This window comes from Chroicocephalus ridibundus, chromosome 5, assembly GCF_963924245.1.
Source record: "Chroicocephalus ridibundus chromosome 5, bChrRid1.1, whole genome shotgun sequence".
Taxonomy (NCBI): domain Eukaryota; kingdom Metazoa; phylum Chordata; class Aves; order Charadriiformes; family Laridae; genus Chroicocephalus; species Chroicocephalus ridibundus.
The window spans coordinates 27,346,426-27,359,932 of NC_086288.1; the positions used below are offsets into that span (position 1 = coordinate 27,346,426).

Genomic DNA, 13,507 nt, shown 5'->3' on the forward strand with positions numbered 1-13,507 from the left:
AACTCATCTTAATTCAAAGGTAGCCATATTAACCCACTTCCGGACTCCCATACTGCTATCATGATTCAGAAACCCACTGAGCATCACAATCTGTATTAAAAAAGTTAGAAATCGGACATTTGTCACATATATGTGTTCACTAGTAATTATCTTGATTTTAGAGATTGTTTCTCTGAATCTATCTGTCAGCATCTTCTCCAGGAATTCCATTTGTTTTCAAACACCATAAGGCAAATTTGGCAAAACAACTTGCAAAATCAAAATGCAAATACCAGCTTCACTCAGCGCCCTTCCTAGCAACAGACACCAGCTTAGCTATCGGTCTCATAGAGTAACTGCAGGAATACTGGTAGTAGGCAATTTCATTGTACCATTTTATTGTCATGGGAAATAAAGACATAGTTGTCATTTCCTTACTTCTTTTCTGCGTATACATCCTCATATAACTAAGTACACAGATTGCGCTGAGCAAGATTCTCAAATAGTCTTGCCACATAAAACTGTTTTTGAAGCTGAGCTCAACTCACTTTCACTACTGAGCCTTACCTCTTTCCAGAGGTGAGAAAAGGGTAGAGGGAGAAAAGAGGTGCTGGGGGGGGGGGGTGGTGTTAAAATAAATAAAAATCAAATTGCATGGCGTTATTAGGCTCAAAACATATTTTGATATATTTTACTAATCCCAACATTAAGATATTTGTAAAACGGAATCTGCAAGACACTCAGAGTTACTAGACAAGTGCTATAAAAAAACCCAACCACCACCCCCCCCACACGGAATCTCTTTCTCAGGCATGGGTAAATGTTGTACAACCTGAGAGATCCACCACAAAAGACACAATAACCAAGTCACTAAGGCTCTCCTCTACAAGAGGGGTGAAATTCTCTCAAGAGAATCTCAAGAAATTATATACCAGTAGCATAAACAAATGAGCTTTTAGAAGTCTCTCCCTAGTCAATACCTGGGTAGCTCTTCAGGTCTAGTATGGGTAAGGAAAGTCAAAGATTCACTCTTCTAAAAAGCCACCATAACCCCTGAATCTCTCCTCATTCACTACCTCCCTAAAAGGTATTCTCACTTTCTTAGAATGTACTTGTTCTCTTTTAGGCACATCTGTCCATGTCAAAATAAAGTCACATGAAGTTTCAAGTCTTTGCTGAAAAGAATTCCAATTCAAATAATATCCATGTAGTAAAGGTACAACAAACTGGGTGGGGAATTCATTTTGCCTTACCCCCCAGTACACTGAAAACAAAATTAAAGTAGGTTCATGCTCACCTACTTTTTTTCTATACATATTACAATATACTTTAAGTGTCCATTTTAACTCTCTCATGGGGGACATCCCTTCTAATACTTCAAAATTATGATACCATTCTCAACCCTCCCTCCTCTTAAAATTTGCAATTTATGATGGAATCGAAATTCCAAATATCAAAAAATTCTTCAAGGATAAAATGGTCTCACTTTAGTAAATATCTATTGAGTCATGGTCATAAGTATAGTATATTAAATTCAAGCAAGAAAATAGCTTTATGCATATTAGAATGCACTTTAAGTGTCCATTTTAAGTATTTTCATGGAGGAATTTTATGGGCAACTTGGTGCCAAAACATATTTCAGTGTAATATTTCAACAGTTCGCAGTGTTTACTAAGTATTGATATGCTAGGTATATAAAGTAATTTTGGTGATCTCACCAATCCCCTTTTTTCATTTGTACAAAAACAAAGTCAAATCTTCTGTTTCAAGTTAAGTTCACATTGCAAACACCACCATATATTTTAAATTAACACATTTTATAACTTTCCAGTTCTTAAAAAAATACATATACACCACTTAATATTTGCAGAACTTGTCATCTTACCAAGAACTGATGGATGCATGGCAAAAGCACTATATCCGCCAAGGTAAAATAAAGCCCTTCTGCAAAAACGTGGTCCAAAAGTGGAAGGTCAGAGGTTTTTGTCCTCCTGATGTGAGGGGCCTCTCGGCTGACTGCATCTGATACTTCCTGGACAAGCAGCTTGGAGAAAGCTATGTTCAGCTCCAAACTTGGGAGTGGATGTTCATGCATTTCCACTGTTTTTCCTTCCTCTCTTGCTTCTTTACCAAGTACAGGCACTGCAGCCTTGGCATCTGCCTTCTGTTGTTGAAGTTTTTGCCTTCGAATTTTGTCATCATTATGTACTCGGACAGGTTCTCCAAGCTTCCTTTCAAGTTTTAAAATATCAGGAGGAATAGTCTGACAGTGCTCAGGAGACGCCGTCAAAAATCCTTCAACAGCCAGAGGTATGCTGATCTCACAAAGTCGGGTCCACTGGCTAACCTGTCAGACAAATTTATGTAATTAATGTCTCTACAGAACAAGAAACAAAATCCAGGGTACCTTTTTGTCCACTTTAAGCAAAGAAATTACAGCTTTTAAATACATTCTTTGATAATCTTAGAAGCTCAGATATTCTGTATTACTTTTGCAATAGGAGAATTAGGAAGATAGATCTTATATATAACAGAATGAACAGTCATCCAGTATAGCATATTTTTATTCCTTATTATTGACATTAGATTAGGGTGGCTGCGTAACGCATGAGAAGCAAAGCTGTGATCAATTTCTATATGTCATCTCTACCAACTGCTGGCAATAAAACCAGATTACACCAGATTTTGAGCACATTTATTTTACAGAAATGCATCATATTATTAGTGGGTTTTTAGCACGCAACATCAAAAAAACTTTAGTCTAACCAAACAGCACCTGAAAAAACATTACTTATTTTTTTCATGTTCTTATCCTTGTCCTGTTTTCCTTATTATCTGTACTTAAAGGTTTTAAAACTTTTAACCTCTTGTATTTTCTTATTCAGTTTACTCACTTTTTTCCATCTGATATATGGAATCAAGTTTTCCAGCAAGAAGAGATTAGAACCAGAGGTTTCTGGAGGATGTTGGGGACAATTTCTTTATGCTAGTGCTAGATGGACTAACACTGGGATATGCTTCCCCAGATCTGCTACTCACCAACAGGGTTGAACTGTATTGGAGGCACAATAATCAATGGCAACCATGGATGTAGCAATGATGAAATAGTGGAGTTCAACCTCCTGAGAGGAGTGAGGAAGGCAAGTCTAGATTGATGAGCTGCCAGATGAGTAAACTGCTATGTGATAAATGAGCTGAAATATCAACTCAAAGGGTAGTAGTGGTTAATGGTTCATGCTTTACCTGAAGGTCAGTTAGAAGTGGAGCTCTTTACGGGTGTATGCTGGGGTCTATCCTATTTAATTATCTTTACCAATGACCTGGAGGGGCAGATGGAACACGCTCACGCCAAGGATGACAGTGAGTTGAGCAGAGCAGTCAACAAACTCCAAGAAGGAGTTGCCATTCACAGGGGCCTGCACAGGCTAGAGAATGGGCTTACAGGAACCAACATGAAACTCAGTAAAACATCCTGCACCTAGGATGGATTAAACCCTTGTAATGGTACAGGCTAGGGACTGACTACCTGGCCAGGTAGAAGCTCTGCTGAAAAGACCGTGGACATTTTGGTGAGCGTAAGCTAAACATAATCCAACAGTGTGCCTTGGCAATGACAAAGACTAACAGTACACGGGGGTCTTGAAATCAAATTAACAATAAATTAGGTATTTCTTAGTTTACTTCAAACTGCAAGACCTGTACTTCATAACTTATTGAAACTACACCGCTAGACATGAAACAAAGATCTGACCTAGTTTTTTAATCTCATGGTCCTTTTTGTTCTGCTAAAAAGCAGTATCTTTAAAAAGAATTACTTTTCATCTTTATGTCAAAATACAGATACTTCTCCATTGAGGAAATTTCATTTTCTAAGCAAATTAAGTTTCTTACTAAAATAACTTAGTTTACATCAATATTAAGAGTCTGCTTCAGAGTATTTAATGCTTATAGAAACCCCTATTAATGTATCTAAGAGAAAGAGATGCACTCACTTCAGCACAGGCTTTTAAGCAGGTCTTCTTAAAGCCTAAGAGTTCCAAAACATCCTTTTTAGATGGATCTGCCTCGTATGTTTTCTGTATTATATGCCTTAAGACAACAGAAAGCCCAGCTCGGCAGAACTTGCCATCTTTCACAACAACAGCAGGCAAACAGCAGCTCTGCACAACCACTGGAAGCTGACACCTGGAGATTAAATGGACCTCAAGATCACCAAGGAGGTTTTTTGTCACGAACTGAGCACCCACATCTTCACTGGTCGGCACTAAGAAAACTTTGAATAATTTGCAGTCACAGTAGGATAGCAAAAACAGTGAAACAGACGTATGAAGAGGAAAGATACTATCTCTGTACTGATGAGAAAAATCCAAATATAAATGTTCTTCAGCGACACTATCTTTCATCTTACTCCTGAGGTAAAGTTCCTGAAATAGAAATCAGAACACAACATTCATAAAAGGATACAGAATTTAGAACAAAAAAGAGTTTGAAACAGTAGTCCTTCCACTATCTGCTAAAACTGATTTTAACTTAAGATACTATTAAAGAACATCCTGCCTGAATAAGTTGACTGCAGGCCCTTCTTGAGAAAAAAGGATGGTTTCACATATACAGTGTCTCTTCACATACAAATCATTGATAAAGAAATGACCTGGGGAAGTTGGGGTTTTGTTTTTTTTTTTTTGTTTTTGTTTTTTTTTTTTTTTTTTACATTTTAGCTTATTTATGACATTAAACAAAACGTACAAAACCAAAAGAAAATATTTCCTTTTAAATTTTTTAGTGTATAAAGATTTTACAGCAAGGCTTTTTTTAAAAAAAAAAAAAAAAATCAATAATCTCCCACATTAACCTATATTATTGAAAAAATAAATTCCTGAGCACATATCTAGAACAGCCAGTTTTCTAACACACACGTTCGTCTGTCCATAACTGTTAGAAGTCACATTTATAGGGTATTTAGGCCATGGGAAATAATATTGGTTTCTGTATTAAAAATTCATCTAGAGCCTGGTGAGATACTAACTGAAGGTCCAGAGGACACACAAAAAGGAAAAAAAACACATTAATTTCAAGAATGCTACATAAACACCTCAAACACACAACTACTTTAAAGGTTACACAGCTGAAATTAATGTCTTCTTATTATATTAAAAACTTTAATTCATTTTCCTTATACCTGGTTGAAAATTAAATTCTTCCTATTAAACTATTTCATACCAGTTTAATATAAAACAATGATGCAATAATTTTTCTGGTCCATCACTCAATAAAATTCCCCATTAGACACTAGATGGCAGTCTTAAAACATCATTAAAGAAGAAAGCTTTATTATAATAAAGAAATTTGAATGTTGCTAAGAAAGGACAATATGTTTTTTTATATACATATATAAGTATAGCACAAGTGACATTGGAACAGCACCAGTCTTTCAAATAACTGTCTGGATTAATAAGGTCTCTGTACAGTTACATGAATATGATGTAATTATTTAAAAAGTAAAAAAGGTTTTCATATGATATATCTAGATTATTGGATTTTTTTTTTCATACAGATGTGTATATCAAATTTACTATTTTATAACATCTATCACTGAGCCAAATCAATTGTCCAAAAAAAGGCAGTGGGAATAAAATCAAGTCCACCTGACATTAAGTAAAGATCATAATGATTGTTATAGTGAAGCATTTTTAAACCATTATATTACATGACTTTGTCTCAGAACAACTGTGGATCAGCATAATAGTACTGCTGCTTTTCTTCAATTAATACACCTGCCACACAAAGAATACATATTGAAATAACTACTTTCCTAAAAGCTATTTTATTTGTATAAATCTTGATAGCACGTAAGCTGAGACAAATTCAACATGGTAAGTACAGCTCTGTGGAAGAAATTCCACAGTGAGAATACTGTTGAGGAGATTAGTCAAGAAGAGTTAGTCTTACCTGCTAAATCCACGGTTACTAGCAGCTAAACTCATATCCTTGACTATAGTACTTCTCTCAATATTAAGTAGTACCCTCATATGCATTTGGGTTGTTTTTATTTTCCATGGGAACCCATAGAGCATCTTTTCCTGGCCACTCTAGCCACTCAGACATACACGTTCACCTTACAAGTCACTCCACCGCTGAATTTTTTATTTTTATTTTCTGGTTGACCTGGACATAATCAGCTTCTTTTGTCATTACCACACTGTATAGAACTGCTAAATATTTCAGTAAATTCTGAAGAGGTTTCTATTTACAAAGTATATTATTCTGTTGTTTCAATCTGTTAATCACCTGTTCTTAGAAATTGTTCCAAATCCATCACTCAGGACTGCACAAGTAAAACATTAACCTTTTCACCACACTCTCAATAGGTACACCACCCTTTGCCCATTTTCATCCAGAGTAGCAGCTCTGAAGCACTAAAAATAGACTAAAAATAAAAAAGAAATACTTGAAAGATGCCCAAATAGACGTACTACTTAATCAGGCTACTGATTAAAATTACAAAAATGTCCTGCGATGAAAACTGCTAGACAAAAGGGTGAACTCCGTCAATGTGAATCCTCCTCCAATCTGTTGAACAAAATTACTTCTACCCAGTAGCAATGAGTAATAGATAGCAGCCATCAGTCAGTCGCAGAGACAGCAACTGATTGGAAATAATGACTTGTTGATTACTGGTCTGCTCTGTATTCAACCCAGTAAATGCCACAGCTGACGCTATCCTATTAATTCACCTGTCTCCTTGAAGTTTGAAATTTGACTTGAAATTCGTCTGGACAAATTCAACTACTCTTATCCTCAGGTATACAACTACTACATACAGAAGTCACACCAACCGGATAAACCAATACTAGGATCTTGCTAAAGCAGGATAAGCAGATGTTGTCCAGAGCTACCCACTCCATTCTCTTGACAGGGTCAGAAAATGGGAATATGCATGCAACCCACTTCATTTAGTCCACAGTATCATAACTTAAAGTTACTTCTCTCAACCATTTTAGGTAAAGCTCTGGATTTTGCACTGAAGCAAAGGTACACTCAGGAAAGGTCTGTTCTTCTAAATGCCTTTAAGAGAGAACCTCTGGGAGACAGCTGGGCCAAACAGCTTGAGGGTGGTTACTAACTTCTTCAAAGGTCAATTTGTTGTAACATAGAGTAATTTACCACTACTCAGCTGCAACATGGTTAACTATGACAGAGAGACTGAATTATTTTTCCAAACCTAAATGAACAAAGACAGAAAGAACACAGAAACAGACACACTCGTGATCTACTTACACAGCAGCGCTGTGCTCATGCTGTAAAACCAGAAGAGTTTGCAGAATTGAGAACAAGTTATTTTGGGGAAAGGGAGAAGGAAGGGCCAAGACTTTTCTTCCCCCTCAGCCAGGGCAATAAATTAATGTCGTTCAGCATGTAGCCGCAAAAGTGCCCATGCAAAGGACATGGTAGAAATATGCAACTGGAGTTGACAGGGAGCCCAGGAAATTACTTGACAGTGGCTCAGACCTAGATAACATCAACTAGTCTTGGTATCACATGCTGAATCAGCATAGTACCCTCTAGTCCCATGACTTGTTATACCTTCTCCTCAGAGTCAGTTCAAACTCCGATTTGGTTCTTTCTTGTATTCTGCTTCCTCAAGTAAAGCCACCTCACACAAGCTTGGTAGTGCTTAAAATAAACTTAGCCTATGAGAGGGGTTCTCACTTAAGACTGTCCAGTACAACACAAGTTACTGTACTCTGTGGCTAGCAGTCTTCCACTGCCTGCCTGTCACTATCTACTCATAAGCCCCAAAGGACAAAAAAACTTCTCCAGTAACTCTCCACAGAATTGTACGCTTTACCTCCATGAAGTGCAAAGAACCAGTGAACAGGCCTACAGAGGTAAGCATAATGCTCAAATGCTCAGTATAATTTGAAGCTTAGTGGCTCAAACAGAGATAGCTATATTAACTCCGAAATAAAAACAGAGATTTTATTGCTCATTGACAGGAATCTCAGGGCTCACAGTGAAGTTGCAATACCTGCTGTTGAATTTTCTGATATATAAAAAAAAGCTATTTCTACATTTTCTTCTAGTTGGATAGGCAGTTATTTTTAATAAGTTTTCCAATAGCTAGATTCTCCTGTAGCTAGGTTTTGCACACATGCTGCAGTTACATTTATCCGAAAAAAGCAAAAAATTTTAAGTACCACTCATTCATAAAACATTCATTAGCTATTCAGATTTGTTTAAAAAAAAAAAAGTACTTATAAAAAATTTTAGAGAAGAATTCTCACATCAAGGTGAGGGGGAAGGAGAAAGGTTAAGCTAAGGCAGCTGTTTCGGCTAAGCAGACCCTCCCTACAAGGGAGGAGTAAGGGAAAATCCAAAAATGAAAATTATGGTCAATATTACGAGACCTTCCTTTTTAAGGAATCACATAAACAGCGACAGTATCAATACAGTAACAATTAATCATTCCAGTTAGTAGTTCTGAACCAAATAAAAACAAACTGTAAATTGCTAATTTCTGAAAAAACTGCAAGCAACTAATACCTTACGCTTAGCAGAACAAACTTCAGAGAAGGAGGTAACTCCAGTTCTCATCACAAAAACACAAATGTCTCATTTCTTTGATTTTTAGGGAGAGTTAAGAACATTGTACATTTCACAAAACTGGGTTTTAAATCTGAGAATAGGTACTTACATACACAAATGATTTACAGACCCTGAGAAACAAATCATTTATATGATAGTTATTCATTTTGGTTCATACAGGCAATCAGATCGATCTCGACTAAAGGCCCCCTCATGATACCTGACCTGAAGGTATCTTTACAATGTACTGTCCCATTGTTTTCAAATATAGTCCTAAATTCTTCTTGTGTACTATACTATTACTACTTTTTGTACCAAAGTTCCTTTCTTCTCTCAAATTTGCAGTGCTACAACACTGAAATTGGTTTCCCTGTTCTGCTACTGATATGGTCAATTTAGATCTGGGTTAGCAAACTTACTGTGTGGAGTGGAACAAATTCGATTCTTAATTAGGGTCCATTTAGTACAATAATACTTTTCTGTTTCTGCAGCTAACCTTCAAGGGATGAAAAGATGAGCTTCACTCAGCAGGAAAACAAAAGAAATGTTGCACTTGAAGCTCCTGTTTGCATCCTCCAGCTGTTTCTCTTCTCCTTTGCTATGCCCAGTGTGGTGGTCCAGGGACACGCCTCCTTTACAGTTGCCACAGAACTTGCATCTAAATTCCAAGGAAGCCCAAACAAACACGTTAAATTATGTATCTTTACATTCATGATAATTCAGGCTCAAACACCAAACCAAGTATTTTTAAGACTCTAACTACTGATTCCATGAAGGTTAAGATTCACTTGTCAATTTGCTCAGGTTTGCTCCCCCATCTCCTTCCAATACTCACATTGAATTCATCACTTTGTTTCACCCAACTGAAAATACAAATTATTAACACGAAGGTACTATTCTCAAAGAAGAACAGATAAGCTTATTAGGTGATATTTCTGTTGGTGACAAAGAGTTAGGCAATTAACAGTGCTCATGTTAAACAGCTACCAAGTGAACACCCTTAAAAGCTGATCAGCAGAAGACAACATTTTTCAGAATTCTAAAGGAATGAAGGCCACTGTTTTGGTTTATACTTCTAAGTTACTTTTTGCAACTTGATCAGCTATAAGTTGTTCCTAAGTTAATTCTTAATATACTAGATCATCAGGGAGCAAAGGACTTTTTTTTCCATCCTCCTTTAAAACAGTCAAAAGTTTAAGGGGGGTTTGCTTTTTAATCTATTTGTATTCTACATAAGAGATTTCAGAAGGCCAAAACATAGCAATTGAGTGTATTTTGTTCATAGATATGCAAGTTGAACAGCCAAATGACGTTCCAAATAAAGTAAGTCTCTATTAGAGATTTAGTTTCATTGCAACTACAGAGCTCACAATGCATGGGATAAATGCAGAAGAAATTTTAACCTATTTAGAACTTCCTACTACATGAAGAAGGAAAAAAAAGTGGCCTGAGGTCAATTGCTGAGAAAATCTTTTGTAAATCCCCTTCTCCCATTTTCTGACTTCGACACAGGTGTGTCTCTCTACCACCTTTAGAAAGCACTGCTAAAAGTTCTACACTTCTGTTTTTCATAAAGCACTTACATGGAAAGAGTAACTTCTGAACTCATACAGAACTTTCATACAGACTGTGCAATTGCCAAATAACATGCCTACCATGGTAACTTAAGAATTCTTTTTATTCATATTTGAAGTTAGAAGATTTAGACTAATCCAGCAGGTTTCTCTTGCTCTTACTCCCCTAGACATCTAAAACCTCTTCGCCACAAAAAGATCATTCATCAACTACCTCAAAAGTTTATCTAGGAAATTTTCTTTTTCAGCCTCAGAGAGATAGTGACCAACATAAAGCCACCTGCTACATTCAGAGGGCCCATATCTTGAATTACAGGGTAACCATTCAAACAAAAGGTTTTCCTCGTTCTTCATTCAACGTTTGTTTCTAGAATTACTAAGATGAGAGCAGCTTTATTAAAACATTATAACGGATATTTTAGAGATCAATAAAATGCACATTAACTAATACAAGAAACAAGACTTTTGTCCTGTACACAAGCTTTGCCATATACATGGCTAAACCACAACAACCGCATTCACTACCACTGTCAGAAAGCCCAAGCGTTGAAGTTTGTCCTAGTTCACACTGGCAATTCAACTCTCTGTGCATGCCACAGATCTCTATTACCTCTTCTGTGACTAGATCACCGTAATATTTCTTCACAACTGGAAGCACTGAATCTTCTTCCTTTACTGCAACCATATACCAAAAATTATTGATCTGACATGTTGTTAACTACTATTTTTCTCTTACTTTTTGCGTGAATTTAAATGTTGCTATTCCACTTGTTTAGGGAGAAGTTAGCAATTTTTAATCAAACTGGAAAACTACAGGAAACAATAACTATGGGGATGTTTAAAGTTATATACTTTTCAGACCAGGAAGACAGACTTTTTCAGACTACCAGGTGAAGAGAGCTAGCAATGGAAAGCCCCACTCTGCTTTTTGCATTGAGCTTTTCAACATCAACAGAATTACTCTAATACTTTAATTCCCACAAGAACTTTAACAAGTATTTTTAACAAAATGGGCTTCTGCAACTCATTACATATTTATTTCAATACAGTAGCAAAGCATTCAGTCTGGATTTATTTATATTGCTAGTTACTGTAAAAACTTCAGTGTCCTCTCATCACAACAGTAACTGAACGTCTCATAGACTTTCCTCGCAAAAGGCTTGCAAAGTGGAAGTTTCCTGTATTCCCATTATACATGTGAAAAAGCTGAAGCACAAAAAGAATTTTTAGCTCAACATCACACAGGAAGTCTGTCCTACAGCAACCCTAGAAATCAGACATTTTCCTTTAGGGTTTTGTTTGGTTGGTTGTGGGGTTTTTTTAAATCCAGTCTATGAACACCTTGTAAAACTAGTCAGGCTACTTTTATTCCCAAGTCTCTCAGAAAAGAAACCAAAATAAATCTGTCCAGGAGTTCTGTTTATAAGTGACTTTACCTGTGTTTCCTTAAATTGCTTCCTGTAAGAAGGCCTTCTTGCACAGTCACTCCAACTGAACTACACTCTTGCACTACCATATCCCATCCCTCTCCCATTTTTTACTTCAGAGCATTCCTCCTAACATCTTGTCTCTAAGCAAAACATTTATGAAGTCTTGTTTCCTATAATTTTTGTTTCTAAGGTAGCTGGCTTTACAGACTATTTTGGCCCTGCGGAGTACATCTTCCTCGGGGATTTATGCACAGCCTTTCATTTGAAAGGCTTAATAGCCTACCTGGTTGCCCACTCTCACCTAAGTATTTTCACATAACTACTACTCTTCCATTAAATGCAATAAATTTATTAGTCCCTTGGCAGCTTACTAAGACAAAAGCAGCCACAGACACACACAATAAAACAAAACATGAACACAGAACTAGCAAAACCTACAATGCATTATTTACTCATTATATTTTTCCCAGCACTTTTCTTTCCCTAATGAGACTATAAATTCTGTGGGAAGAGATGTTTTTTATTCTATACTGGCCTTATTTTACAGTAGCCACTGTTGAAAGAGGGAAAGGGAGAAGTAATGAACATCACAGGATTTGCAACTTAAAGATGAGATAAATAATGTTGTCTACCTTTCGTATAAAAATCACCTTGGCTATTTAAAAATAATAAACATTAAGCAAGTATAATTTTCACTAATGGCACTGTTTGTTACCATTTCATATTCCCTTTCAACATGCACTAAAAAACAGTTAAAATGGTTTCACTGAGCCACTGTGTTAACCGTGTAATAAAGAAAATGGTTGTTTTTTTCAAAAATGTTTCCCAGGAAAATGAAAAATTAAAAAATTAAAAATAAGTACATACGTAAATAGCCTCTTCCTTTTAGCGCCTGAAAAACACCTGATTTATTTGTTGACTATTACATGGTAAAACAGAACTTTTGTTAAATATACACATTAACATCTGAGAATTGTTCAACATAGTAAGTCATTTAAAAACATAGTTGTCCTCCATCAAATATTTAACTTAGCACAAAGTAATATTTGTGCTTTAAGGCAGGTAACTTTGGAGACTGGAGTTATATATAGTTCCGTCCAGACAATTAATTTACTGTATGAGTTTAAGGCTACGATTGCATCTTCAAGGGAACCCAAAGAGAAGCAAGAGAAGCATACAAGCTCTTCATGAAGAGCTTCAAACCAGAATATCAGACAGGCGTATCAATAAAGAAAAGCTGTTTATGGTTCAAGAAAGTATGACACAGGCTGCAAAGAACAGAAGTCAAACTTTAGAGAGACAGCATATTAAAATTCAGTTATTGCAGAAAGTAATACCACTCCGTTAAAATTCCTTTGGGGACCTACTACATGAAACCTCCACTCCAAGTTTCTCTCAGCAGTTTGTCAGCCCAGAAAATCCGGATATGGCAGTCAACACTGAAACCTTTTATTTTTTTTTTTCCTCAAAAAGCTTAGCCATAAGTCACCAGGCGTCAGATGAAACACACGAAGGCTCCAAGCGCGTTTCCCGCCATCAACTACTACCGCTCTTCACCCACAAAACCCCGCCAACAGGGAGCTTCCAGCCAACCCTGCTTCACCGCCCAGAGAACTAACGGCGCAGCGGACAGAGGCCGCCGTCCGCACCCCGGGCGGGCAGGAAGCAGACAACTGGGGCTCCCCAGGGCTCGCTCAGGGGCGCCGAGACCCTCCGCCCGGGGGGAACCCCGGGGCTGCCCCCCTCAGCGGCCGCAGCCCGGTAACGGCCCGCCCCCCAAAGGCTCCGTCCCCCGCCAACGGCTCCGTCCCCCGCGCGCACGAGGCAGGCGCCAACCGCCGCTTACCCCGCCCCGCCCGCTCCGCTCTCCCGGCCCGGCCGCTTCCGCCCCGACTCCGCCCCTTCCTGCGCGCGGGACCCGCCCCGCTCCGCCCACAG

General features: G+C 37.5%; 1 protein-coding gene across 3 annotated transcripts in view; it reads right to left on the reverse strand.

Moving 5' to 3' along the window:
* The window catches only part of GSTCD (glutathione S-transferase C-terminal domain containing), a 72,893-nt gene extending 59,432 nt beyond the window's left edge, over positions 1-13,461 (reverse strand). Inside the window, exons 1-4 of one of the 3 annotated variants that reach the window (XM_063336870.1) lie at positions 13,416-13,461; positions 9,062-9,223; positions 3,972-4,403; positions 1,865-2,326 (exon numbers count right to left, since the gene is read on the reverse strand). In XM_063336870.1, coding sequence (XP_063192940.1) covers positions 1,865-2,326; positions 3,972-4,382 — 873 coding nt within the window. In that variant the 5' untranslated portion in view covers positions 4,383-4,403; positions 9,062-9,223; positions 13,416-13,461. Of the gene's footprint in view, positions 1-1,864; positions 2,327-3,971; positions 4,404-8,984; positions 9,644-12,906; positions 13,300-13,415 lie in introns of those variants that run through there. The other 2 variants (XM_063336871.1, XM_063336872.1) reach the window with 2 other exon arrangements.
* Between the last annotated feature and the right edge of the window lie 46 nt (positions 13,462-13,507).